Raw genomic sequence first — 25,613 nt, forward strand, 5'->3', positions numbered from 1 at the left:
GTGACCGGTGGCCCCGATTGTTTCCCCGGAAGAATTTCCTCGGCTTTTGGTCTCCGGTTTCCCTCCGGAACGGTCTCAGACGGCGCGTTGCTCCTTATCGGTAAATCGTGACAAAAGGAAACATTGTCGGACCATTGTTCTCGAGTTCGATAGGTCTGGTTTCCATAGGAAAATAATGGTGGTTGGACGATTTTTTTAAGTCACCCCTTAGCGACGATGGGCACAATTTCTTCTTCTGAAATAAAAAGTAACCTATTAACCCTCTAACGGTAAGGTCTGGGTCACATGCGACCCGAATTATAGTTCCTACTGCGTTGTCTCCACACTACTTTTTTTATTATTTCTTTCATTATTATCGTTCTAAAATATTTTGTAGTATTTAGTACATGTTTAGTACCCGTATTTAAATGTTACATAACTCAATTATTATTGAAAAATACAAATTTATAATACAAGTTCAAAATAATAACTCTTTTTTACCTGTTTGAAAGTAGCAAAAAAGAGATCGGGTCGGATCTGACCTCACCTTACCAAGTACGACCTTAAAATCGATCTTAGTATTCGAGTGTTAACAGGCTATTGGTGTCTCACAGTTATCTATAAATTATGAAGAAAGAAATATCATCGTACCATGATTGTTCTTGGGCGACAATAGGACAATTATGATTCGACGATTATTTGTTTTGTCGTCAGTGTTTATCGACGAGACGTGCCGAGCCACATACTGTCTGAAGGGCTGCTTCAGACCGAATTAGAATTGTATACATAGTCGCGAACGGGCGTGCGAGACGATTTTTCGAGGGAAAACAGTCTAAACTCGTTAACCGTAAAGAGAGAGGAGTGAGACGCCCGAGCCCAGCGCGGTCATCGTCTTCGCCGGCGCGGAGCGGAAGAACCGACCGCGTAAAGCTGCCAGGAGCAACGACCGTGACCGACCCCCCCTCCCCGCGTAACCGTTCGACGCTCGTAACCGTTTTTCGCTGTCGAACGGGAGAGCCTTTTGTGCACCCGTTACGTTTTACACGGACTGTTTTGCGGTTACACCGGCGAACTTTACTTGGCATGTGGTATGCACTGCTGGCGCTGAAATTCAGATAAAATTTTCCATGCAAATTACGGAAATAACGAATATTGGATTGTGAAAATCTTCAATATCTCTTTTTATCTTCACAACTGTACCTGTGAATAATTCCAGGTCAAATACAAATCCAATTTATAAATTATCTTCTGGGAAAACTAATCAGATTTATGGTACGTTATTAACCATTTCTTTTCTATGGCCAGGTCATCGGTGACCTATCGAAAAAAACAATTCTTAGACTTTTTATGAATTGACGAAGTGAATATTTCGAGTTATTGGTAGGGGTCACAGTTGATCCAGTCGCCGTTACCGACGGTCTGTACTCCAAGGTTAAATGGAGGGTACCGAAGATATTTATGCCGAGATTACTTCGATTTCGATCTGCATTAGACTCAGCAGTCAATGGGTTTCGAGAAGGTAGATCGTCCAGCACGGACCAGGAACAATCTCGTGTATTTTCAATTTCAGGCGTCGTCGTACGGAGGTATACGGCTGAAGAAGAATGGAGGCGGTAGAGGAACCGATCGATGACCATCAACAATCTGTAGAGAAGATCGAGGATCCCGGGAGGCTTCGTGTCCTCTCGGTGGACAAGGTCACCCTCGAGAAGTACGTCTTGGAATCGTCGACCGGGTCGCGAGAAGTGCTCTTGACGAAGAATGAAAGTTCAAGGAAGCTTTCGATAAAGTCTGAGCTCAGCAGATCCTCCAGAAACGATCGAAAAGGATCCACGAACGCAAAGAATCGTTGCTCGCTTTCAGAAGAAGCGTTGCTGAAGGACAACCTGCCTGTTGGCTCTCCGTCCAATGAAACTGGGTCGAAGAGTCGCGAGGCCAGCCTGGAGAAGAGGATCAAGCCTATAAGGCTGACCAAAAGCCCTTCCATAGGCAGCATCGTGGTCATTAGCCCGAAAAGGACCAAGATCCCGCCAAAGATACCTGACAAGCCGGTCTCGAAGAACGTTCTCCCCGATTCTTCAGGCTCAGAGCGTTCAAAGACTACCACAGATTCGGCTGAGGTAAGACAAGAGGAAGAATTTAAAGGTTCTTCGGATAACGGCCTGCAAGATCTATCAACGAAACAGGATAAAGGCCTGGATGCAAAAAACAGGCTGGATAAGAGCCAGTCCAAGATCGAGGTACTCCAGCAGAATCTGACCACCAAGATAGACGCCAACACGGCGGACAGTTACAAGAAGCTGCTGGACCTGCGTGCCAAGCTGCCGATTCTCGTCGACTCGAACGCGAACGAGAAACCACTGGGCGAGTTCGACGAGGAGTTCCTGCGCAAGCAGAGTCTGGACAGCAAGTTGAAGATCGAGGAGCACGACAGCGCGGTCGAGCTGGATCGCGTGATCAACGGGGAAGGGATCGAGAAGACGGTGAAGCCTGGCTATAGCAAGAAGGTGTCTGAGATCGAGAAACGGTGGTCGGGCGAGTTCCTGGAGCGACGTAGATCCTCCGAGTCTTCGAAATCCTCCTACGTGGAGGAGTTCGGAAGCGTCTCATCCAGGGAGAGCGTCGGGGAGGATCGTGGCGCCTCATTGTACCCGGAGAGACTGCAGGAGGATCAAGACTCGATCACAGAGAGGCAAACATCCGAGGAGGTTTTGACCGTGGACAGTACCGACATCAGCACCGTCGACTCTGATTCGTGTTTAGAGGACAGGATCAAGGCTGTGGACGAAGATATCGAGAACGCCGAGATCGACGATGAGATCGATGACGTCGACCAAGAGCGAATGGTGGATCTCGAGAGGATTGACGGTCAGTGGAAGAGCCAGAGCATAGGACGCAAGAGGCAACATCGGAATACAGACTCTAGATCTGGGATAGCGTCCTCCACCGATTCCATCGATCTATTTGTCGCCAGAAGATCATCACCGGGAAGGGACGGTTACGCGAGCCTGATCAAAGAATTCACCATGGAGGCGGCAACCACGTCCAAGAAGAAGGAGGAGAAGCAGAAGAAGAAGCTTGGTCTCCGCCGGCTATTGCCTGGGTTCTTCTCGCCGAAAGACTCGCGGAAAGACTACAAGAAGAAGGAATCGAAGGAAAAGAAGAGGCAGGACGACCGACATTTTGCCAGGTACCAGCAGAACGGGAACTACACTAGATCGCCAGACACGATGAACTTGAACGAGGACATCAAGAGAAACGTGAAACTGGACAACAGTCTGAACGGATCTATGATAGAGGAGAGGCTGGACGAGATCAAGAGAGAGCTGTTCCCCGATCAAGGCCCTATAACCAGCACTCCAGATTATCTGGCCAGGGAGGATGATCGAGCCTTGCTTCGCGATCGAACTGGCCCGCCTAGATCCTACACCACGGATTCCAGTCTCAGCTCCATAGCGCCAGACGACCGTTGGGCGGAGAGGAACGCCCATCTTGGAATATCCCCGGATATCCGGAAGTACGAGCAGAGGCAGAAGCGGGAGGAGGTCGGGAGGGGCCAGCTGGAAAGAAAGCACAGCCTCCAGGAGCCGAACAACCGTTATTTCTTCCACAGAAATCACGGACCTTCCGGAAGAATCTCTGCACCGCCCAACGAGAGATATTTGGTACGACCCAGAGCGATCCATCCGATCGACAGGCCTCTGCCGGCGATACCGCATTCACGAACGAACTTGAACTGCGAGAACTTCCTCGAGGAAGATCCACGAGAGGCGATCGAGTACGGCCATAATGTGTACGTCCAGGCGAAGTCGAACTACTCGAATGTACGTGGTGGTAGCTTGTACGAGAACCATAATGCTTCCGGGCTGATGCCACAGTCGGTCTCTGCTCAAGTGAAGATCACCACGCAGCCCATAGTGAACCAGAATCACAAGGCTCCGCTGGTAGGCAGATCGTCGAAGTACTCTTCTCCAGGGTCCAGTCAGAAGTCTGGGGAGTACGCGGACTCGAGTTGCACGCCCAATTCCAGCCAGAAGAGCGAGTTCTCGCCGTCCAGCTCGAAAAGCGGCGAGTACTATCTCCACTCGCCAGGGAACAGTGGATCTCCTACAAACGGCAAGGACCTGGACGAAAGGGATGAGGTATACGTGAACGAGAAGTCGCCGTCCAGGTCGTCCACCAGGTGCATGGACGACAGGATCTACGATGAAACGCCTTTGTCGCCCTGCGACGATCGTTCCACACCGACCAACTCGAACCAGCTGGAACGATCCAGGGAGGAGCCCACTGATCTAGGGAACACCTCGAATCAGAGTCCCTCGAAGGGGTCCCAGGGTACAGAGAAGTTGGAGGACAGCCAGAGGACTCTGGAAACCACGATTCAAGGTGCTCCCTGTTCACCTAGCGGTAGTCAAGGGAAACAGGTGTCGCCTAGGGGTTTGACAGCCCAGGCCAAGAGAGCTCAACCGAATGAACAGATCTTGATAGCCTCCCCAAAGAGGGAGTTAGCTTACGAAACGAGGATACCAAGACCGACCAACGAGACCCGACGAATCGAGTCGCCTGTGAACATCGGTAATTCGCCTCTCAGACTGCCATCAACAGTGGAGGCACGAGGCTACGATTCCCCTGGAAGCCAGGATTTCTCTGGAACGAAGACAATCTTCCAGGGACAGAGGTCAACCCCGAGCTTCTCCCCCGGGATACCTCGACCTGAACCAGTCTACGTTCAACGAAACGTGGCCAGTCAGCCTGTAGGTCATCGACCTAACGTACAGAAGAAGGACAGCGATGATAGGGTAGCCTGGATTCAGGGCAGAACATCGTCACCAGTGAAGAGCCCACAGAGACCTAGTCCACGGATCGAGAAGACCGATCGAGGCGCTAATCAGCAGCCAACGAAGAGCCCGTGTCATCAGGTTCAGGTTCAGAAATCCAGGATTCCGGCTGCGCAGAACAAATCTCCGGTTTCCAGTCCAGGTCACCCAGAATCCACTACTGGTTCCGCTCGATCTGTCGATGAGTCATCTGTCTACGTTCAAAGGATCCCAGAACCGGTATACGTGCAAAGGGAGGCTGTCTCCCCATCGAAGCAGAAGACCAGACAGCATCTGGAGGCGTTCTACTGGCAACAGAAGGCTCTGGAGGCGCACAGGAAGTCGCTGGCCTCTCCAGGAACCGCAAACTCAGGGCAGATCGCTCGGAAGATCGATCTACCCGAGGTCAGAGAGGCCGTGTACTGGCAACAGTTGAAGAGACTAGACGAGGAGCTGCAGAGACGCATCTACGAACAGAACCTGGCCGAGGAGAGTTCCTGCTGCTCGAAGAGCCCCTCCAGGCCCAGGCAAGGATCCCTCGGGTATCCCGTCCAACAATGGACAGAGAATCTTCGGCGAGCCAAGGGAATTCCCAGCGGCAAGCCACCGCTGATGCAAAGCCAGAAGGGTCCAAACCAGCCAGTGCTAATAGTCAGACCGCAGCAGGCTGTCCAGAATCGCCGTGAAATGCAGACCAAGCCTCTAGACCCTCCAAGATTGGAGGCTCAGAGGTCCAAAAGTGCTTCCCCCCATTTCCATCGGGGCGAACCGCATGTGACCCAGAGGAAGATGGAGCCGACTAGCTACATAGATGTGAACGACGATTCTAAGGGGGCGCCTCATCCGATATTCAAGAGGGGCAGCCTTGTAGGCGGAGACTCCGTTGATTATGGGACCAGTGGCGGTGCGAAGAGGGTCAGTTTCTCAAATCAGTTGCCACCTGGCCAGGACCTGCCCGCTGGTAGCTGGCCAACCAAGCATGGACCTGCTCCAGAACCACCAACTAGGAGACACAGAAGCGAGGATAGTACCTCCGACACCGATTCCGTGTTCTCCCATGATCGACGCGATCCTGCACACTATCCTGAATCGGAATACGACGCTGACAGACCCCTACCGCCTCTGCCTAGGGATCTCGCCAACGCTAGGTCACCTGCAGCCGCGAGGTGCAATCTTGTGATGTCACCGTACGGTGATCTAAGATGGCAGGACCTTCGACGAGTTAACAGTCCTTCGGTCACGCCTGAGCAGCTGCAGCGGGTGCTTCGCCAGAAAGGTGAGTGATTGTTAATCTATTCCTCATCTTTTTTTATGCTCCTCCTGGTGGGATAATTAGTTAGTTAGTTATTCACATAAATTTCCCGGGAGAGGGGGATGTCGGTATCCCCCTCCAAGGCCCCAGCTCGGCTCAAGCGCACTAGCTTTCGCAAAGCCCTACGATTGGGGCTAGGGTGGGCATTACCTGGGGACCGATTTACCCCCGACTTTCCAACCAGATTCAACTTTTTTAGGCTCGGGCCACATAGAGTACCTAGGATAATTAATTGCAACCCAACAGTCTTCGTACAGACTCGTCTCGATTCTTGTCACAAACTCGTGTCCACGCTGGGACAATAATCATGTAGGGAGGGATGCTTCAGACCCTCGTAAATTAGTTTTTTTGCCCGAAGCCCCAGGCAAAAACTAATCCAGTGGTGGGGATAACACCTGGACAATAATCGTGTAGAACAAGCCAGACAATAATCGAGAGAATTCTGTAGTAGTGTCCAACGACTTCCATAGTCGTCGCCACGAAAGTAGCTTCTGTGGCCCAATTCCTCGATAGTGTAAAATTTACTTGGAGGTGGGGAATTGTGTACACTGGGCGGATCTGATTCGTAGATCCTTTCCACCGATGCTTTCAGGGAAAGGCCCCAGGGATCGTAATTTCATCTAGACGAGGTGCGAACCGCGCCCCCGCGTATGACCGTGCATCCCAATGAGCCTCTTAAAGCGAACCGTGGAACAGCATCGCGTCGCGTGCAGTCACGTTCCCGCTACTGTCGGACAAATCTCGCTCTTAGGCCTTAAGTCGCCTCCCGACTCAACGCGTGCGATCCTTTCCTGCTATAATCTTCCAAGGCTCGACGATCTTCCCGTCGGATCTATGGAGGAATTATTCTTCGTGTCCTACTTTTTCCAAAAAAATTTCCATGTATTCTTTCTTGCATTATATTTACGAAATTCTCGTACTTTTTCTATAGACTATAGAAGCCTTTCTCTATGAGGCCTAGAAATTTTCAGAAAATCGGATCGACCTCTGTATAAGAACGGCAAACATTTCCATGAATTTATTTTTAATCTTCCTGTAGGAAATTCCTACAAAGCCTATAGTAACCTTCTTGTTTGAGACCTAAGAATGTTCAGAAAATCAGGTCGACCTGTCTAAGCGCACCAAAACTTTAAATTAACCAGTAGAAAATTCCCTTAGGTCGTCTATAAAACTTACAGAAACCTCCACCTATAATGTAAATCTTCGAAAATAGGCTCTGTGTGTTTATAATCGCGCCGACAGTCGACATCAAACGCTTGGAACTAGGCTTATACGAGATTCTGCACGACCGCCAAAGTCTCATCTCGCAATGATCAAAATACAGTACTCTCTCCCATTTCGCAGCGGTGCCAATCAAATACTCGCAGAGATCTAACGATCATCGAACGTCAATCTTCAGCCTCCCTTCAATCTCCATCTCCTCGAAATTCCTCCACAAGGGAAGAAAAACGATGGTTCGGGTGGGGGATGAGAGGAGTCATGAAACGGTCGAATGTTTTCCGCGCAGTGAGTAGAGTCGCGGCAGTTCGGCCGAAGGCGAACGAGATGAAGGGTTGGCGGGTGGGAGGTAGGGATGGAGGATGAGGAGAGAGGATGCGTTGGGGGCGTTCGGGATCGATCCCCGACTTCGTTCCTGTGACGTCACGCGGGTAGACGGAACGGGAAAGAGGAACGGTCGACTAGGAGTGGGTGGGAGGGCGGGAAACAAAGACAAATCCAGGGAAGACCGTCGGACAAGTGGTTGGAAGAGAGAAAGGTTGCAGCGGTGTGCCGGGACTCGGGCAGATCCCAGCGACGACGACGCTCCGTTCGACGGTTTTTCGACGGTGGTGCCACCGCTGGTACCGGCTTTGGCGCACCCTGTCTGCTGCGGTAGTGGTGGTGTAGCGGCCCTTGTGGTAGTGGTGGTGGTTAGTGGTGTTGGTGGCGGCGGCTCTTGTGGTCGTCGTGTTCCTTATTTTCCCGGAGTTTCGACATTTTCCGTCGTCTCATCTCGAGGGGTAACGATCGATCGCGACCTTCGTGTGGACGTTCGTCAAGGGGAGCCAACGGTGACCCGTTCGAGCGCAGCGCAGCATCGCCGAGGCAGAGAAACGCGGTGCAATTCGGGTCGGGGGGGGGGGGGATTGAGGGGTGGCCCGGTGCTGCCGCCGAGCCGGCTGCCCGTGAAACCCAGCGCGTAGTCGTCGGTGTGTGCCTGTGTCACCCAGCCTCCTAACTAGCCGCCCCGTGTTTCAGTCGACTCGTCGTCCTACCCGAAATCGAAACAGTACGGCCCTGGTGTCCTCGTTCGAGTGTTCGGTGCTGAATCGTAACCCTGATCGGATTACAAGTCTGCACGTTCGTAACGTGGGTTCGTTGGTCTGGCTGGAAAGGATCGTTCCGGTGTCCTTCCACCTTGGTCACGACCTAATCGACTCGATAGACCTCTGTACTCCCTAGTGATAATGTGACTTACGGATGCTTCTTCATATTGGTGCTATATCGATCATACTCGTGTGGGAAGAATTTCGGTTTGGCAAGATAATCTCGGGTAGCTATCTTCAGACAAGCTGCCGATATAATAGTGCTGTTGATTACCCTGGTGTAAAAAGTGTCTAGGTTCAGAGACTTGTCTGTTCGTTAGGAAAGATCAGCTCGAGTAGCTGTACATAGGACCCACAAGGTAGCTATTTATCATCATCAGAACCATGAGCAGGATACATCTAATAATATTCCACGTCTTCTTCCTGCACCTTCTTTTTCCGGGTGATTCTGTAACCGTGTTCACGGCATCGATTTACGAATCCGTCGGACTCGTCGCCCCCTACCTCTCTGCATCGGACCCTGGAAACTTTGGGTATCCCAGGATTCAGCATACAAACTCTCGAATCCTCCAATCAGAGATATCCTCTGATATCGCGAACCTCTATTCCCACCAAAACGAAATCACTGTACAGTGATCCGTTTGGGACATCAGTCGTACTTTGACCCCGGTTAAAGACCTTCGAACCCCATTGGACCGCCCGTGGAGTTCGGTTAGGGGAGGTGTCGCGAATGGTAACCTCGAAGGGTCGGCTGCCTCGTTCCTTTGACCCAGTGATCCGGTTCGGCACGCTCGAGTACACCCACCCTCGGTGAAACGCACAGCTACCGGAAGATGGCGACGTCATGGGCGCCGGGACGCCGCGATTGTTGCGCTCGCCTCGACCGGAACCGGCACGGCTCGCCTTGAACCGATACGCCACGGCGAGTGCTTGTCCGCTACCCCCCAGAAATCGTGGTTCCCTCTCGACAGGAGCCTCCGGAGGACCCTACCCAGACCCCCAGAAGAATGATCGATCGATCTTGATCACCGTAGCGGGGTCTCTGTCGCGTATGTCAGCTGCGGTTCGAAGCGGCCCGATAGGCGAACGAGAGGAAACGGGACACGCGTGTGTAATGAACGGGACGGGCAGCAGGCCGGTACGATCGCGCGAACGTCGCGACGATACCGCGAAACCGTGAGGGGATCGTACCCCGCGAGTCGTCAGCCGGTTACGAAGACGCTCATACGATTACGAAGCATGCTGATCCGCTGGAAGAGCAAGGACAAGAGCTCCGGCAAGAGCTCGTCCGCCGGAACCGGCCTCGGCAAGAAGAAACGCAAGTTCGGCAGAGAAGGTAAGGGATACGATGTGGAAGAAACCGCGGACTTATTGCCTTTCGTTGAATTGCAGCGAACGTTTAACAGGAGATATATGGACGTGCGGACAATTTGAAATCGGTCTTGTAATGAGACAGAAATGGATCGAGCACTTGGGGATCCGTAGATCTGGGGGAAAGTTGAAATAGGTTTCACAAAAAATAGTGGAATAAAGTTTTTTTCTGTCCTAAGGCTGAGTCACTGAAGACCCGATGTTTTTTTTTTGAAGGATATGTAATTCCATTACATGACACAAGTAATCCACCATTCCAATATTGGGATATGTTCTCGGGTCACAAATGACCCAAGATAAAAGATACCCATTTTATGGATTGAAACGCGACGAAATCGTTCACTTTCTCAGCTCTTCCCTTTTCACACGCTTCTCAATTTTTCACCGAATCGACCCGATCCTCTGTGTCCGAAGTGACGGGTTGAAATCGCGGACGAAAACTACGCCGGTACGCGACAAGGTTCATCGATTACCGTCGGGGCGCGAGCTGCCATTCTCTTTAAAGAATTCACGCGCTCCGCGAGTTAATTAAAAATCAGGACCGATCGAGTCCCATCACATTCCGTACCCGTTCTCTGGTCCAGTTTTTTACCCGATCTATCCGTCAGATCGGCGCGAGGTACTGGTCTTTTTAAAGAATTCACTGAGCTCCGCAGGTTAATTAAAAATCATGACCAATCGAGCTTCATCTCATTCCGTACCCGTCCTGTGACCCGGTTTACTACCCGATCTACCCGTCGGTTCGGCGCGAGGTACCATTCTTTTTAAAGAATTCACTGGGCTCCGCGAGTTAATAGAAAATCCAGGAACGTTCGAGCCCCGTGATGTTCTGTACCCATCCAGTGACCCAGTTTTTTACCCGAACTACCCGTCGGATCGGCGCGATCGCAAGAACTTCGAGACTCCGGTGTTTGTCGTTTGACGTCGAGTCTTGCGGTGTCGAGTGGCAGTTTCGAAGAATCCCGAGGCGGCAAAGAGCTCGACGACAATAGACGGACCCGAGAATTTTCAGGCCGCGAACGTTTCCGCGAAATTGATAATCGGACAAAGCGCGCGACGAGCCGTGGCCGACTCCGCCGAAATGGCGCGCGATAGATTTTACTTCCGGCGTCTCTCTCCTTTTATTCGCGATATACCCGGAGTCTTTCATTTTCTGCAAAACGGGGGTCTTTGAGCTCCCGCGAATTCTCTTCAAATCAGAACTAAATTAACCTTCCCATAAATTTCACCTAGACTCGACCTACAATTAACCCAATTTTTCTGTAGTCTAGACTTACAGAAACATGACTTTGCTCTGACCTACGATTAACTTAACTCAGAATTGAGTTAACTTGGCCCAGTCTCAACTCCGACTTAATTCAACGTCATTCTAACCCAGACTCGACTCAAGTTTAATACGGTCCCGGTCCAGATCTCACCGAAACGTAACTTGGACCTAATCCAGACTCAACTTTAAACTTCACTCAACCTTCGTTCAAGCATGATTCCACCGAGGAACAGTTTTCGAACTCGGGGAGAGGGTCAGGATTAATTTTGTAAGGGCGGGGTGGGGGGGGTGTGAGTTAACCCCTGCGGCCTCCGGGCGAATTTTCTCCCATCGATTCAAAGATGGCGATGTAGAACGGGCCAAGTAGCGATTAGGACGACGGAATAACGATGACGATGACGCGACGGTTCCGCTCGGTTCACGATTTTACCCAACCCCCTACCCCTTCCCCCCTTGGACGAACGACGAGACCGATGCGATGCCACGCTCATTAACTCTTCGTACCGTCGTTGCCCTGAATTTTCATGCTACCGGTGTGCCACTCGAAAAATTGATCGGACAAGTTATAACGTCGTTTCGTGACCGTCGTAATTTTGCTTCCGCTTCGCCGTACCTCGATCCTCGTAACCGGCTCGTTGCAAGTATTAACTTGCTATATACCGAGTGCACATTTCATCGACAACTTCGAAGCCAATGGCTGGGTCAATCGTGCCCCGTCGCAAGATTGTATCTCGTATGGATGTATATTTTTATGAATGTGTTTTTTTTATCGACGAGTCACCATTGACTCGGCCACAGGCATTCGAGGGTGAACCACGTCGAATACCACCGACATTTATTCACACGCCGATTATATTCCGTCACGTTATTACCGTCACGTCACGTCACACAAATTCAAATGTAAAATAATAATAATTATACAGTGGATTCTGATGGAAAATAACGGTTTCTAAAGTAATTCATAAACACACGATCGAATAGTTTTTTCGCCTCTTAAGTATCGTTATTGGGTTCAGGATAGAATTGAGTGTGTCGTACGGAGTTTTAGAGCCCTATAATCATATAGAATCTGCAGTCTGGTAATAATAAACTGGCTCCGCGGTGAACGCGTTAATTTGAACTATCTAATAATGATCGTAATAATATTATCCGAGCGACTCTCCGAGCTTTCCTTCATAATGAAACTGTACTAGTGGATCCGACTATAACTCCGAACAGACGAAATAAGGTCTCCGTCCTCGACAATTCATCATCCACCAACTATATCCCCGAACGTCGTTATAATTGCAATCTTCAAATCCAACGATTCGTGTCCTCCCCCTCCCCGCCTCTCCCCTCTACCATCACCATCAGCTTTCGCGTAATTAACTTCACTCTCGCGCAAGAGCATCGTAGGCCACGTTACCCTGTACATCTCCCAACACTTCGACACCATCCTTCACTACCAGCCACAGAGCTTCCATGGATACATTGGTCCCCAAAGATCAAGGCTCCTAATAATCGTCATTCGACTGTCATTACCCAGGAATTAGGGACTTGCCAAGATTGTAACACGTGTATTGTAAACACGTATACTACTAGCCAAAAGTATAGGGACCAGAGTTCACGATCGGTATGGAACAGTAACTCATTACACTAAATCCTCAATGAGTGTTCGAAGGCTCTTCGGCACTGAACATTAAATATTTCCATTTATGTAACAAAATAATTATAAATCGCACTAAATATAGGAATATTAGGTGTGCAAATTAATTCGTGGCCCCCAGAATTACTTACAGATTCAAAACCGTCGTCATTGTTTTCGAGAGAGGATTCGCCAACTGTTATTAAAATAAGAGGGCCCTCGAAGGTTTGATAGCCTCCGACCTCAAAATTTTTAATCGGCGTCTGAGTGTATTTGGTATACTTGGCAGTGATAAATAAATTTCATCTGTTGAAGATTTACCTACTTTATTGTGTGATTCGTTACAAAAATCCCCCCCCCACCCCTGTTCAAATAAGAGGGCCCTCGATTTGATAACCTCAAAATTTTTTATCCAAGCCTGAGTGTATTTGTTATGCTTGGCAATATCGCGTTACCCAAAAGAACCCACTTTCCGTAGAATCGAATCGGAATCGAACACATCCAGGAACGGAAATTCTCCAGCATCTCGTCGGGATGGTTGCAGGTTGACAGGGGCAGGGGCGCACGTCGGCGGCTACACCCTGTTGTCGCGGTTCCGTCGACGCTTGCGCGGCAGGTTACCGTACCGCCCTCCTTTGCACCTCTCCGCCAGCCCCCGAATCCTCACGGCGGGTTCTCTCCGTTCCACTAGAGGGGGGCGGGGTGGGGGGCAGTTCTCTATCGTCTCTTCTTCCCTCGTCTGTTCGCATCGGTCCGTGGCCCGGGGTGCGCGTGTGACGACGTGGGTTCATCTCTGGCCCATCGTGGACCGAGTAGATCGGTTCTCCTGATTGGCCGGTTGACTACCTACCGCGGCCTACCCGATTCACCCGCCGCTTCGTGCTCGTCCTTCGACTATCAGACTATCAAAACCGTTGCTGCTCGATCCTGTCGATCAATTTCAAAGTGTCCCGTCGATAGAACTGACTCCATCGTCGAGGATATGACGGTTCACGGAGGACCCGATAACGGCAGGCAGGGTCAACGATGATCGGGTGGTTGATGGATCGATGATCGACGAACGGGGAAGAAAACTCTCCAGCCAAATGGCCCAGCTGTAGGATCTCGTTCGGCGTAGCGCTCTAACCGCGGGGATGCGTATATTCGCTTGGAGGCATTGCGTGTCGTTGGACGGTAAGAGAGAGATGATACCTTGATGCACGAGCAAAAGCGGGTAATAACGGTCGTGAGGGGGTGTGTTTGAATGGAGGCTGGGTGGTATTCCTTGTTCCGGTCGCCTTTATCGATCGATCGGTCAGCCTAGCTGTGAACCACCTTTTTCGTCTCCTGGCTGCGAGACGAAAAGGTGAAACGATACCCTTGTGGATTCCGCCGATTGGCGGGTAGTTCGTCTGGCAGATGAACAGGAGTGATGTACCGTCCGGGAGCGTATATCGAGCAGGCGGGTACTGAAAGATGCAGGCCTGGGTTAGGTCCTTATGGTGGATAGATCTTGGAATATTGAATCCGTTGGTTGGAATATTGCGAGGTAGAAATTCGTTAGTTTCGTGTCGTCTCTGGACCTTGAACCTTGAAGATCTATTGATCCAATACCGGCGAGGCTGTGTGTCATCGTTGTGGCTTTTTCTAAACGCTAGATTGGAAAGTTACTTTCTATTTGATAACCTGTCCTAGAGTGAGCTGGGTCGTTTGAGACCCATAAATTTAAAACTTCATTTCGTTCATATATTATGCACAGCGAAATCTTGAGTGGAGGAAACAAACTTGTATCAAGTGGGTTAATTAGGGATCGAAAGGAATCATCACTTTAGTGGTCTCGAAGTCAAGATAAAGATCGTCTAGTTAGTTTCGAATAGGTTTTGGTTCCTATGGTCACTTCTTATAACTCTACACGTACACAAGCCTGTGAAATCTTGTAATGGGTCACTCGTGACCCGAATCTTCTGTATTCTGCATTACCAATAGACATTGATGATCCGATAACGTGTCCAAAAGGGAATCTTAAATCTTCAAGACCTCGAGAAACAAAATCACAGAAAGATTACAAATAAATTTTCTAACACATTTTACCCCTCTTTTTAACCACCATTTCGATCCGCTGTTCCCCACAGAAGTCATCTCTTTCCTTTTTATTTGGTGATTCCAACCAGCAGCCTCTATCCGCAATAGAACCGAATCGACAATGGTGAGTTAACGCGAGAGGCCAGCAGAAGAAGGCGTGGTTCCGTGGACCCAAGAAAGGTTGCCGCGGTTGCGTCTGACACGACCAAGACGACGAAGACGACGAATTCTCTTTCCCGCCGTTAGCGAGTTTACCTCCACTTAACCGTTCGTTACGTATTCCGAGAAAATAAAGGGTCAGATGGCGGGTCGGAGGGGCGAGAGGAAGGGGGGGCGGGGTAAACTGGGAAGGAAGAGGGGGGAGGAGCTCTCGGAGAATTCCTTTGAGAGGACGGTTTGCTTCGCGGCTAACCAACGAGATAATCTGCTAGTTACGACGCCCAGGTATACCCTAATTCTTTAATCCCCTGAAGTGGCGGAAAAAGAAGAGAACGAAAGAGTACCTTTCGGACCGTTTTTCTACGTCACAGGTTCAGTCTCGTTTTACCGGTCGAAATTACGCGACGTCGCCGGTTTTATTTTACGAGCTCGATGGGACTTGTGGAACGGGGATGCACTTTGCGTTCCCTGTTTAACCGTGTTCCGTGGGTGAACGGCCATTTGTAGCCGTAGGTCGGGTAGGTTCGCATCCTGGTGACCCAGTTCTCGCGCGAACGCGAACTTGGACTCCCGTGACTCCGGCGAATCGAAGCACGCGAAGCCCTTACTACGAGGATGGGGGAAGTAAATTATTATTTCGTCGGGAACTCTACCGTGCCAGGCTGTGAAAAATTGATCGATCGCGATTCACCGAGGGCCGTATAGAACGAAATTGACGGTTAAATAATGTTTCGTGACGTGCGTATGTTCCGTAATTGAAGGGAAACTGGTTTCGGGAAAACCATTTTCGGGGATAACTTTGATAGATTTTCGAACTCGAATTAGTGTCGACCTAATGAACGTCTACACCAACGTTAGGTCGAATTGGAAGTAGGTGTAATTCAGGTATATAGACCAGAATTAACCAAAGTTTACCGAAAATACGAACCAGAATTACCTCACATTCAATTTGAATCTGTAGTAGATATGAGTTAGACATGATTCTGTGTTAAAATTAGCACATGTCTAATTTTAGTCGGTTTTCAAATTAACCCAGACATGAATTGAGTCTGTTTGAATATTAGCCTAGGTGGAGCGAAGGTCTAGCTTAAATTGAAGGCCACCATATCTCGAGATTAAAACTAGTCCATGTCCAACTCAAAAATAGAATCGAAATTAGTCTAATGCAGGCGCAGGCTAGAATTAGCCTAGGCCAAACATGAACACAGAATCCAAATTAATCGAGGTTTAACTTAAACACATTTCAGAATTAATCCAGAATTCATTCAAATCCAGCTCACGATTCCTTCAGATCAGACTGAACTTTACATTCCACGTAAACAGATTTATCCCAAAACTAGTTCGAAAATGAATCATCCAGGCTCAATGTGAATCTATCGTCTGCCGATCCAGACCTTCCATACCCCTGCATACTCTTAAAATGACTCTCCTAAGAATTCAAGGTAAAGGGAATTCAGTGACTCGGTGATAATTCGACGATGGGCGAGAATTGGGTCGAACGATCGAGTCTCGATAGTTTGCCGACAATATTCGATGGTCACCATACCTAGGGAAAATGAACAGCCCGCGGCTGTCCAGCATAAATTGGCCGGTCGCAAGGACGAACGCAATTTATAGCCCATCGATCGGAACCAAAATTCCATGGACTTGGGTCAGAAATTTCTTTCCAATTGTGTTATTCGATTCCTTGCCATTTAATCGGGTCGACGCGTGAACACGGGTACGGAATCCTCGCGACAGCGATCAGGACTTTTCTGAGCGTGTTCCAATCGAACCGACACGGTCCGAGAGAAACTGGGTCACGACACGCGAGCCTTTTGGGGGGAAGGAGAACCGATAAAATTGGATGTCCGTCGGATAATCGTCGTGAAACATCGCGATTACTAGACTGCGGACATTCCTGCGTGCACGAGACTTTTATTGGCCAATTTCATACAGGAAGTCCCCACGGATATTCCTTCTCTGCATTCGAGGAATATTCTATTGAAAATTTAATTTTACGGTTTGTACTATTTGAATACTGTTTTACTATTTGAATACTATTTTTTTTTTGAAAAGTTAGTGGAACGGTTAGATGACTGGTGACTTCCACTTTTGTCTACCCCCGCTGGGTCACTGGTGACCCGTCGGAGAACTGGTTATTACCATTCGAGAACTATTCCATTCAAAATTCGTACAACACCTGATCTCTAGACATATGAGGTCAGTTATTTTTCTGCCCGAAACTGGTGATTTCTACTCGTGTGCCTGTGGCAGAGTCACCGAGTACCCGTCGACAAACACAATTACAGAATTTTCTTTCACAGCGATTTGTAACCGCTGCTCCCCTGTGAACTTTGTCATGGGTCAGCCGTCGGCGTCGATGGTCCCTATAACCCTAATACAGTAATTCCTGAATGAGTGCTCGGAGGATCCTCGGCACTGACCATTAAATATTTCATAAACTAAGGGTCATATGCAACTGAGAGAAATATCGTTGGCTTCAGAATTTCAAGCTGCATCGCTGTGCAAAACCTCATTAAAAAGTTAGCGTTACACCTAGAGACTTCATTTTGTCAGTCCCGAGGAGCCTTCGAACACTCATCGAGGATTTACTGTAGTCAGTACCAGTACCAATGTTCTCGAACATCCTCAAAGAATTCTGTTCTCGTACATCCTCAAAGAATTCTGTTCTCGAACATCCTCAAAGAATTCTGTTCTCGACGGAAAAACACGAGGGTTCCGCGTGAAAGAAGGTTATTCCCACATTTTCGACCCGCTTTTACCTCACGCGGAATCGCCTCCGCTCGGTTCGATTCACCATTATATCCGGTAGGAATGAAATAAGCGAGAGAGGCCTATGTAGGTCGAGCTTTTCGCCCTTTCGAACAGGAAGAGAGAAAGAAAGGGGGGATGGAAAAAAAGGAAATGAAAGAGGAGCTCTGCAAAACGGCATCGTCGTCGTCGTAAAGGGAAAACAACGACTGGGTGCCACGGCTTTTACTCGCGATCACGGGTCGCCGCTTGCACGCATTATAAATACATGGCCGTGGTGTGTAGTGCTTTTCCGAGCGATCGATCCGAAGCAAAACCGACGGAGGAGAACGAGAAGGAAAGCGCACGCGGCGCCTTCCCTGGCCTCCTCTGTTTGTTTGTTCGTCCCACTCGGAAACGGCCCCGCGTATTCATATTTCAACCGTCCGCCGCCCGTTCTCGTCAATTATTATCGGCGAGATCGTTTGTCCAACACGACTGATCGTCGAATAAACATCAGTTTTTTCTTCTTCAAAAACTAGGTGACGATTTTTCACGTAAATATTTTCCAATGATATAGGTACCGTTGACGTTATGTGGAAGTGCCAAATTATTAGTGGCCAATGGCGCGACTTTGAGGTCATAGGATTATCAACTATATAGTCCTTTTCGAATATTTACTGTTAATGACCTTTTTTACATACACAGCAAAAACCGTATTTTCGTATGTAATATTTACAATCGTATTTCAAGTGTCTAAGAAAGTCCAAGATAATTTTGGTGCGAGTCACTGTTGACCCACCATCAGGTAGCGCATCCATATCAAGTAGTCTGACAGTTTAATCTTCCAGTAGATTGCTACTTGTTTCTTTTCCGAACGATGTTCCTCGCCGTTCTAATTGACTGACATTTCGAATTTCGTAAATGTAATTTATCTTCAGGCAATCGCAACCCCTTTTCTCGAACCAACCCCCGGAGAACCGAAATTTGCTGTGTATATATACCCAAATGTTTCTCGAAGGTCCGGCGAGAAGACTGTCGTCAAAGGGAATGAGGAAAAACAGCTGGGGCGGGTAAATATCGCGAGAGGCGGAATGATTTATTTGCAAACAGCAGTCGAGGGACGGGGGGGGGGGGGGGGCCGGGAGGGGGGGGGGGGGGAGAGGCCGGGATGGCGGGTCGTGGGTTCGCGGGACACTCGACCCAATTCGCTCGAACAACTAGGCTTTACGGCGCCCCCGGGGTAGGTCGTGAAATATCAAAGACGTCGAGGAACGAACGGGAAGGTGAAACTCTGCCTCTCTGAGATCCGATCGGTGCTATGGTCACGAGTACACGATATAATTACAACTCGATTAACATAGTTACATCAGCATCATCATCGTTTGATCTGAACTGTCATGGATAGCTCTGGATTCTCCATAGCCAACAGCTAATTGTCTCAATGCCAATGATTGCATTTAGGTCTGGACTATCACAGGCTGGTCTGGGTTTTCATATGGTTGGGGTATGAATTAGCCTAAGTCTAGGCTAACTTAGTTAGGGCTCAGGCTATCATTGTTAGGTCTAAGTCATTAAGGTTAGCCCATCATAGCTAGGTCAAAGTCACTGTGGCTTGATCTTGCTTTAACCTAGGTCTGGGTTAATATAGTTAGGGCTCAGATCCCCCTGTTTAGATGTTCCTTAACACAGTTACTCCGGACTACCGTGCTCATACCTTGATCAACCAATTAACATTCAGTCCAAATGTATTGGGTTCGAATTGAAATTGGATCAGGGACAAACTGGGAATCCGTCACTGTTCGCGGCCGATGCGTGCACGCGTTCCTCACTGGGTTATCGCAGGAGCGGCGAGAAGGGGCGGGTCGGTGACTCTGGCGGGGTTGAGGGGTCAAACCGAGGTCGGGGTCGGGGCTGTGTGGCAGGAGAGATGAGGAAGGACCGCACCCACCCCGGTTTATCGACCGGGTTACACCCTCAGCCGACGCTCTCGACAATTCTCCTTGCTCACCTTTCCTTCCTCCTCGTTTCTTCTCGGACTTGTTTTCCGAAATTGATCCTGTGACCTCCTCCACCGGTATTTCCCCTTCTTTGCTGTAGTTGGAAAACCAAGCATCTTTTGTTCAGGCTCGCAAGATTCACTCCGCTTATCGAGACCAGGGCTGAATCATTCGATTCATTGTCAGAGAGGTCATCGTCAAACTTTCATAGAATTCGAGCCACCTAACACTATACCAGACCTTCCTAACACTATGCTAGACTCACCTAATCGTATGAACCTCAACTCTAATGTATTTCATCTGTCATTTCGCTATAAAAATTATATTCGTCAAAGTGGAAGACATATCAGCCGTACGTGGGTAATATTTCAGTCTCAAATGTCTCTTCCTGCTTCCCAAATCCTTCGAGGAACAGGTAGAGGAGTCATGGACCGTCATCGAGTCTACATCATCAGCCAACGTCGCGAGCCAGCCAGACGACGCTTGGAGCATCGCCAGTCGTCTCGCTCGCGGAGCTAGTACCACGGCTCTTTTCAGTCCTTTGACCCCGTTCCCCGAAGTCCTTCGAGAATATGATCTCCGACGTGCCTCGCCTCCGCAACCAGCCACGTAGATAGAGAGATAGAGGCGGCGGGCAGACGCGAAATAAAATAGTGGCTGCGGGTTCGAGGGTCTGGCGGTCGTGGGACGCCGCAGACTTCCGTGAAACTTCTTCGAATTGGATGATCTCGCGGGAGAGAGCCAGACGTTAAGGGCGTACGAGAATTTTGCACGCGGAAATCGCTGTCGCGGGACACACTGACGAAATAAAGGAACCGATCGGATCCACTATATTCTGAACATAATTGTCGGTCCAAAAATACTACCACCAGTTTCAGCATCATAAATATCTTGCTAGACACCTACGATTCATATAAATATTAATAACAATACCAATAATACCCCAGATAGCAAAGAAACTTAATACAGTAGCTCCAGTCGTATCGGTTCTACAGACTTAAGCCGTGTATCCACTTGAGAAAATACTCTAGAGCAAACTATCAAGTGTTCATGCAGCGTTCCGTCTTCTTCACGGCTGAATGGATGCGTCTATAGACCTTTTAGGTGTATCGCATAGAATCGCTACAGTTAGAGGATAGAATAAACAAGATTCGCGGCTTTCTTTTCGGTTCTGTTGCATGACGACAGAGAGGCGAGTCGAAGCTCACGACTGGGGAGCGGTGATCTCTGAAACAAGAGGAGAGGAAACAAATCCTCGCTTCCGTTTCGCGTCGTATTTCGCGACCGGTGGGGTCTAGGACAATGGCGTCGGGCCTGTGTGTACGCGTGGAACCGAAGGATGGAATAATGGGAGGGGAAGAGAGGGGACAAAAGGACGGGAGGAACCGATCGTCTCTCTGTTCCCGGGGACCCTCGAAACGACCGACGGGCGAGCTTCCGCTCGAAGGTATACTGCGAAGATGATTCAATTGCGACGCAGTTAACGGCAATTGCCCGCGGATAGACGCTACGCAGATGCGTGGCCGGCCGCGCGCGAGGGGATTCCACGGTTGAGGCCTGCGCAGACTCTGGCTTCTTCCATCTCCGCGTTTCTCCTGTCCCTTCCGCCTTGTCGAGGAAGCGACCCATCCTGTGCCCCCCTCTCGCATGAAAATACGACGACTAAAAACCTGGGTAACGTCACCGACTTCGTGACGTCAGAGTTACTGGTCATAAAGTAGAACAGAAACAGAAATTAGCATTTGCTGGTTAGATCCAATTAGTCTATTTTGCCTAGATCAGAATAGCACAAACTGGGATCTTGGACTATAAGTATCGGATTATAAGCATCTTCAGAACTTCTACCAGGCTTGGAATTTTTATGCTCCTACTTATCCCCCATCGGCTAGCCTAATTTGTCCCGTTAATCTCGGCTGTATTCTTGCCCGAGTAGTGTCCAATCAGAGGGAACGCGGGGAAACCCTCGATCTTGCATCCAAGACAACATTATCCGTCCTGAAGAGGGATGTTAGAGCGTAAGGAAGATGCTGTGGGAGTCGGGTGGGAAGCTGGGCGCGAGGGTGGCGGCGGAAAGAGGATGGAAGAAGGGCGTGCAGCGCGCGAGAGAGTGAGGTGGAATAGATAGAGGGGGTGGGTGGAGGCGGGGGGAGAAGAGAGCTCGCGGTGCAAGCTTCGAGGGAGGAGCATCGGGTGTCAGTGTGCACGCGGACGCCGAGTCGGTTGGATCTATTCGCTCAGTGGTGTTCTGTTCCTTCGATCCGTGGAAGAGAACCGGTGATCCAGCGCGAGTTTCGACGCCTTTTTCGATCCGCGGCCAACTGTGATCCGGACAAATATGCGAAGCACGAGTTGCTTCCCTCCGCGAGTGCGCCCTGGAATAACCTCACGGGATACCCGCTACGAGACCGACAATCGATAGGATCACGCGTATTTCTGGTGGAACGGTGGGAAATGTAATAATTGGACTGAAGAATTTATGCGTTTGTATCGAGGGGATGCAACGTTCTAGTTTTATCAAAGAACCTTGGACTTCTTTGTTACACTCGAACTCAACTAGCATGGGTCTAGTAGGACGTAGTTTGGATTTGGGGTTTATCTAACTTGAGACTAACGTGGACCTAATTTGAGTCTAGCATGCATCTCATTTGAGTCTAACATCGATCTGTCTTGGTCTAACTTGGGACTAAGATGACTTAGTTTCGAATTTGGGGTAGTCTGATCAAACTAGGGTCTAAATTAGCTCCAAATTGGGTTTATTTCAACCAAACTTGAAACTTATTTAGCTGCAACGTAGGCCTATTTCGACCGTCTTGGGTCTACCATAGCTCAAACTTGTGCCAAAATGGAACCAACCCTACTCTGTGTACAAAAACGACTTTGCATAACCATCCCCAGCATAATAACAATTTATCCTCGCCCAGCCGGTAAAAGCCTCTTGAGACTTCCGTTTCTTGGTACGGTGCATCCGGAAATGGTGCTTTGGACTCGGTTCCAAGCCGACGCCCAGTGCTTCAGCTTTCCTGTAGCTAATAGAGGACAGTGTAACAGACGTGCACACCCAAGTGCTCGATAAACTAAACATGATACTGTAAATCGACTTTACTCTAAAATTCTGATAAATCTGCCCAATTAACGGACTGATACAGTGGTGGCTACCTGTTAACGAAAACGTTGACAGATTTTCGTCAGCCCGTTAGGTTGGGCGGTTCGCGAGGGTCGACACGAGACGAATGGGCGGGAAACGGTCCGTCCACGTCGGATTCGCCGTCCTTGACCCGACAAAGGCGTGTATCAGCGCCGCGAGCGTCGGTGAACGCTCTTTGTTCGCTAGGGCCCCGACTCCAACCGCGATTATATCGCAACGAAGCTGTTGCTGCTCGTCTCGAGTAAATCTCGTTCGATCGGCGCGCTTTCGTCGTTATTAGTAGTTATATTTAGACGATCGTGCCAAGGAACTAGGTGTTTCTACACCCGAGAAATTCGACCGGGCGCGATCCCTCGGGTAAAAATAACCGTTCGTTCCAGCGATCAGCTCAATCGACGATTGTCCTTGACCCGTGGAAAACGCGTTCGGGCAGAGTCTCTCGCGCGCGCGTTCCATCATACGCTCCAAAAGCTCCTCTGCGCTAGGCCGATCCGATTAAAAAAAGAATGTCGGGGGGAGGGAGAATGGGGGCGAGTCTAACGTGCGCGCGGGGTCCGCCTGCCTGCGAACAGGCGTCGTGACGCGTAAGGAGCTAACTATCGTGATGCTGGAGAATTCTCGTCGGAAAACGAACTTCCATCCTCTTGTTGGGAGAGAATATCGAAGACCGTAGAGACCAGAACTTCATCAAACTTGGCTCAAATGTGACCTACACTTGGCTCGAACTTATCACGAATTTGTGTTAAACATAAGTCAGTTAGATTTAGGACTTCAACTTAAATTAAGTAGTCTAGATCTAACTTTGACTCACGTCACGTTTAACCCAGACCTAACTTTGACTCGAACCAAACTTCACTCAGACATAATTTTCACTCGGATCAAACTTCACCCAGACCTAATTTTGACTTAGATCAAACTTAAATCGGACCTGATTCAAATTAGATTCAGACTTCATCCAGACCTGACTTAGACTTGATTCAACCGTGGTGCAAACTTAGAGTTGAATCACTTTTAACCCAGATTATCTCGAGTGTTGAACTTCAACGAAAGTCCCTGCAGACGCGAGACCGGGAGGTATAAAACAAATGTCTGAAATTTGGAAGGTCGTTAGTTACCGGAGCCGTGTTTCTTGCCCCCCTCGTTGTGCGACGGTATAACCACGGGTGTGTAGAAACGGCCGTGACGTGTATGCCACGTCGCGGGTGAAGAGCGCCGCGAGAGCGAGCGGCGAAAGCGAGCGTGCGAGCGGCGGAAAAGTACACGAATAACAAAAAGAACGGTTTTCGAAGGGGTTGGGAACGGGTGCCGAGTCGAGGGATATAAAAAGAGTCTCGCAGTGGCGGCGTCGACCGTCTAGCGTCGCGATCGACACGGTTACCAAAGGGAGCGGAAATGAATGCGTTCGTCTCACCGTGTCGTAGATTTACGGTTTCAAAGATCGTTAAATGTATAACGGCGCACTGCGTATCCCCGGATAAGTGAGCGTCGCATGAGACCATTTTCGACGGTTAATCCGAGGAAGATGACTTCCTCTTGATAAAACTTGAACCATTTACCTGAAAAATCGTTAAGTATAACGGTACACTTCCTTACCCCGGATTAGCGTAGATTGAGTGTAACCACTTTCGATCGCTAATCCGAGGATGATGACTTCTTTTTGATAAAAGCTAAACCATTTACTTGAAAGATTACGGTAGACTGCGTTTCCCTGGATATGATCACTTTCGATCGTTAATCCGAGGAGGACAATATATTGACATGAGAATAATACTGATATCATATATGTATATCATGCACGATGTTGATATGTGGATGGCACAACGGCCCACTGTCTTTCCCCGGTTTAGTGATCGTCGAGCTGGGCTACTTTCAAACGCTAAACCGAGGAGGATGACTTCCTGTTCGCAGGGGTTCAGCCAGTTAATTGAGATGCAGCTTCTTCGAAGACAACGCGAACGTCTCGACGAGCACTAATCCGGGGAAGGGTCGCAGGGCGGTGCACTGATACGGAGAGCTTTTGTGCTCGCTAACGACCACCGAAGACAATTGGTCGGCCCGGTCCAATCGGAATTTCTAATTGATTGTGCTTACACGACGTCTGCCCGCCGTGCATTCAGCGGCGTTAACGATCTCTTCTAAACTACTCGTAGGGCCCGTGGAGAGCCACGGCGCGTCGCGAAGACAAAAAGAATGGTAGCGTCGCGAACGAGAAAGAACGGCAGCCTGTAAGCGGAGAGTGGTCTTGTTTCATTTTGCTCTCGCCGACTCTCCCCCCTACCCTTGCCATCTACCTCCTCCTTCCTTTCGCTTCTCTCTCGCGTCTTCTCCCGCCAGGCTAGGCCCTTATCTGTCTGACAGTTACTCGTTACTTTATTCCACTCGTATCGTATCGTTTTTCATGGAAAACGTACATGTATTCAGACTTCCTGCATTATTTCCAACGAAAATCCATCTTCCTCGCATTAGTGCTCGCTAACTTTGCTACACGATATATATTAATCGGAAAAAAAAATGTCCAGAAGTAATTTAAGAAAAGGTCTCGTTAACTGCTCACATTATGACCGTTCTGTCTTCCTCGGATTAGTACTTGCAAACCGTTCCACTCGGTGTACACTATTCCGGGGAATACCTTGGATTTTCGAAAGAAAAATTCGAAAAAGCCTCCGCTATCGGCTCATGTCATTACCCTTCTATTTTCCTCAATTTAGCGCCATTTCCTGTACACTAATCCGTGGAATACGACGGAGACAAAAGTCGGAACGAATTGTCTCCAGTCGTTTCGGGACGGACAGATTAATTCCTACCCTGTATCGCAAACAAACGTGGGACAAGGGAAAGA

At 49.2% G+C, this 25,613-nt stretch overlaps 1 protein-coding gene across 1 annotated transcript in view; it reads left to right on the top strand.

The window, feature by feature from the left end:
- The first annotated feature begins 1,583 nt into the window (after positions 1–1,583).
- LOC107186966 overlaps positions 1,584–25,613 on the top strand; it is a 90,716-nt gene continuing 66,686 nt past the window's right edge. Inside the window, exon 1 of the mRNA XM_015574939.1 lies at positions 1,584–6,072. Coding sequence (XP_015430425.1) covers positions 1,584–6,072 — 4,489 coding nt within the window. The remainder of the gene's footprint in view (positions 6,073–25,613) is intronic.

The sequence above is a fragment of the Dufourea novaeangliae genome, unplaced genomic scaffold, assembly GCF_001272555.1.
Source record: "Dufourea novaeangliae isolate 0120121106 unplaced genomic scaffold, ASM127255v1 scaffold96, whole genome shotgun sequence".
Lineage (NCBI taxonomy): Eukaryota > Metazoa > Arthropoda > Insecta > Hymenoptera > Halictidae > Dufourea > Dufourea novaeangliae.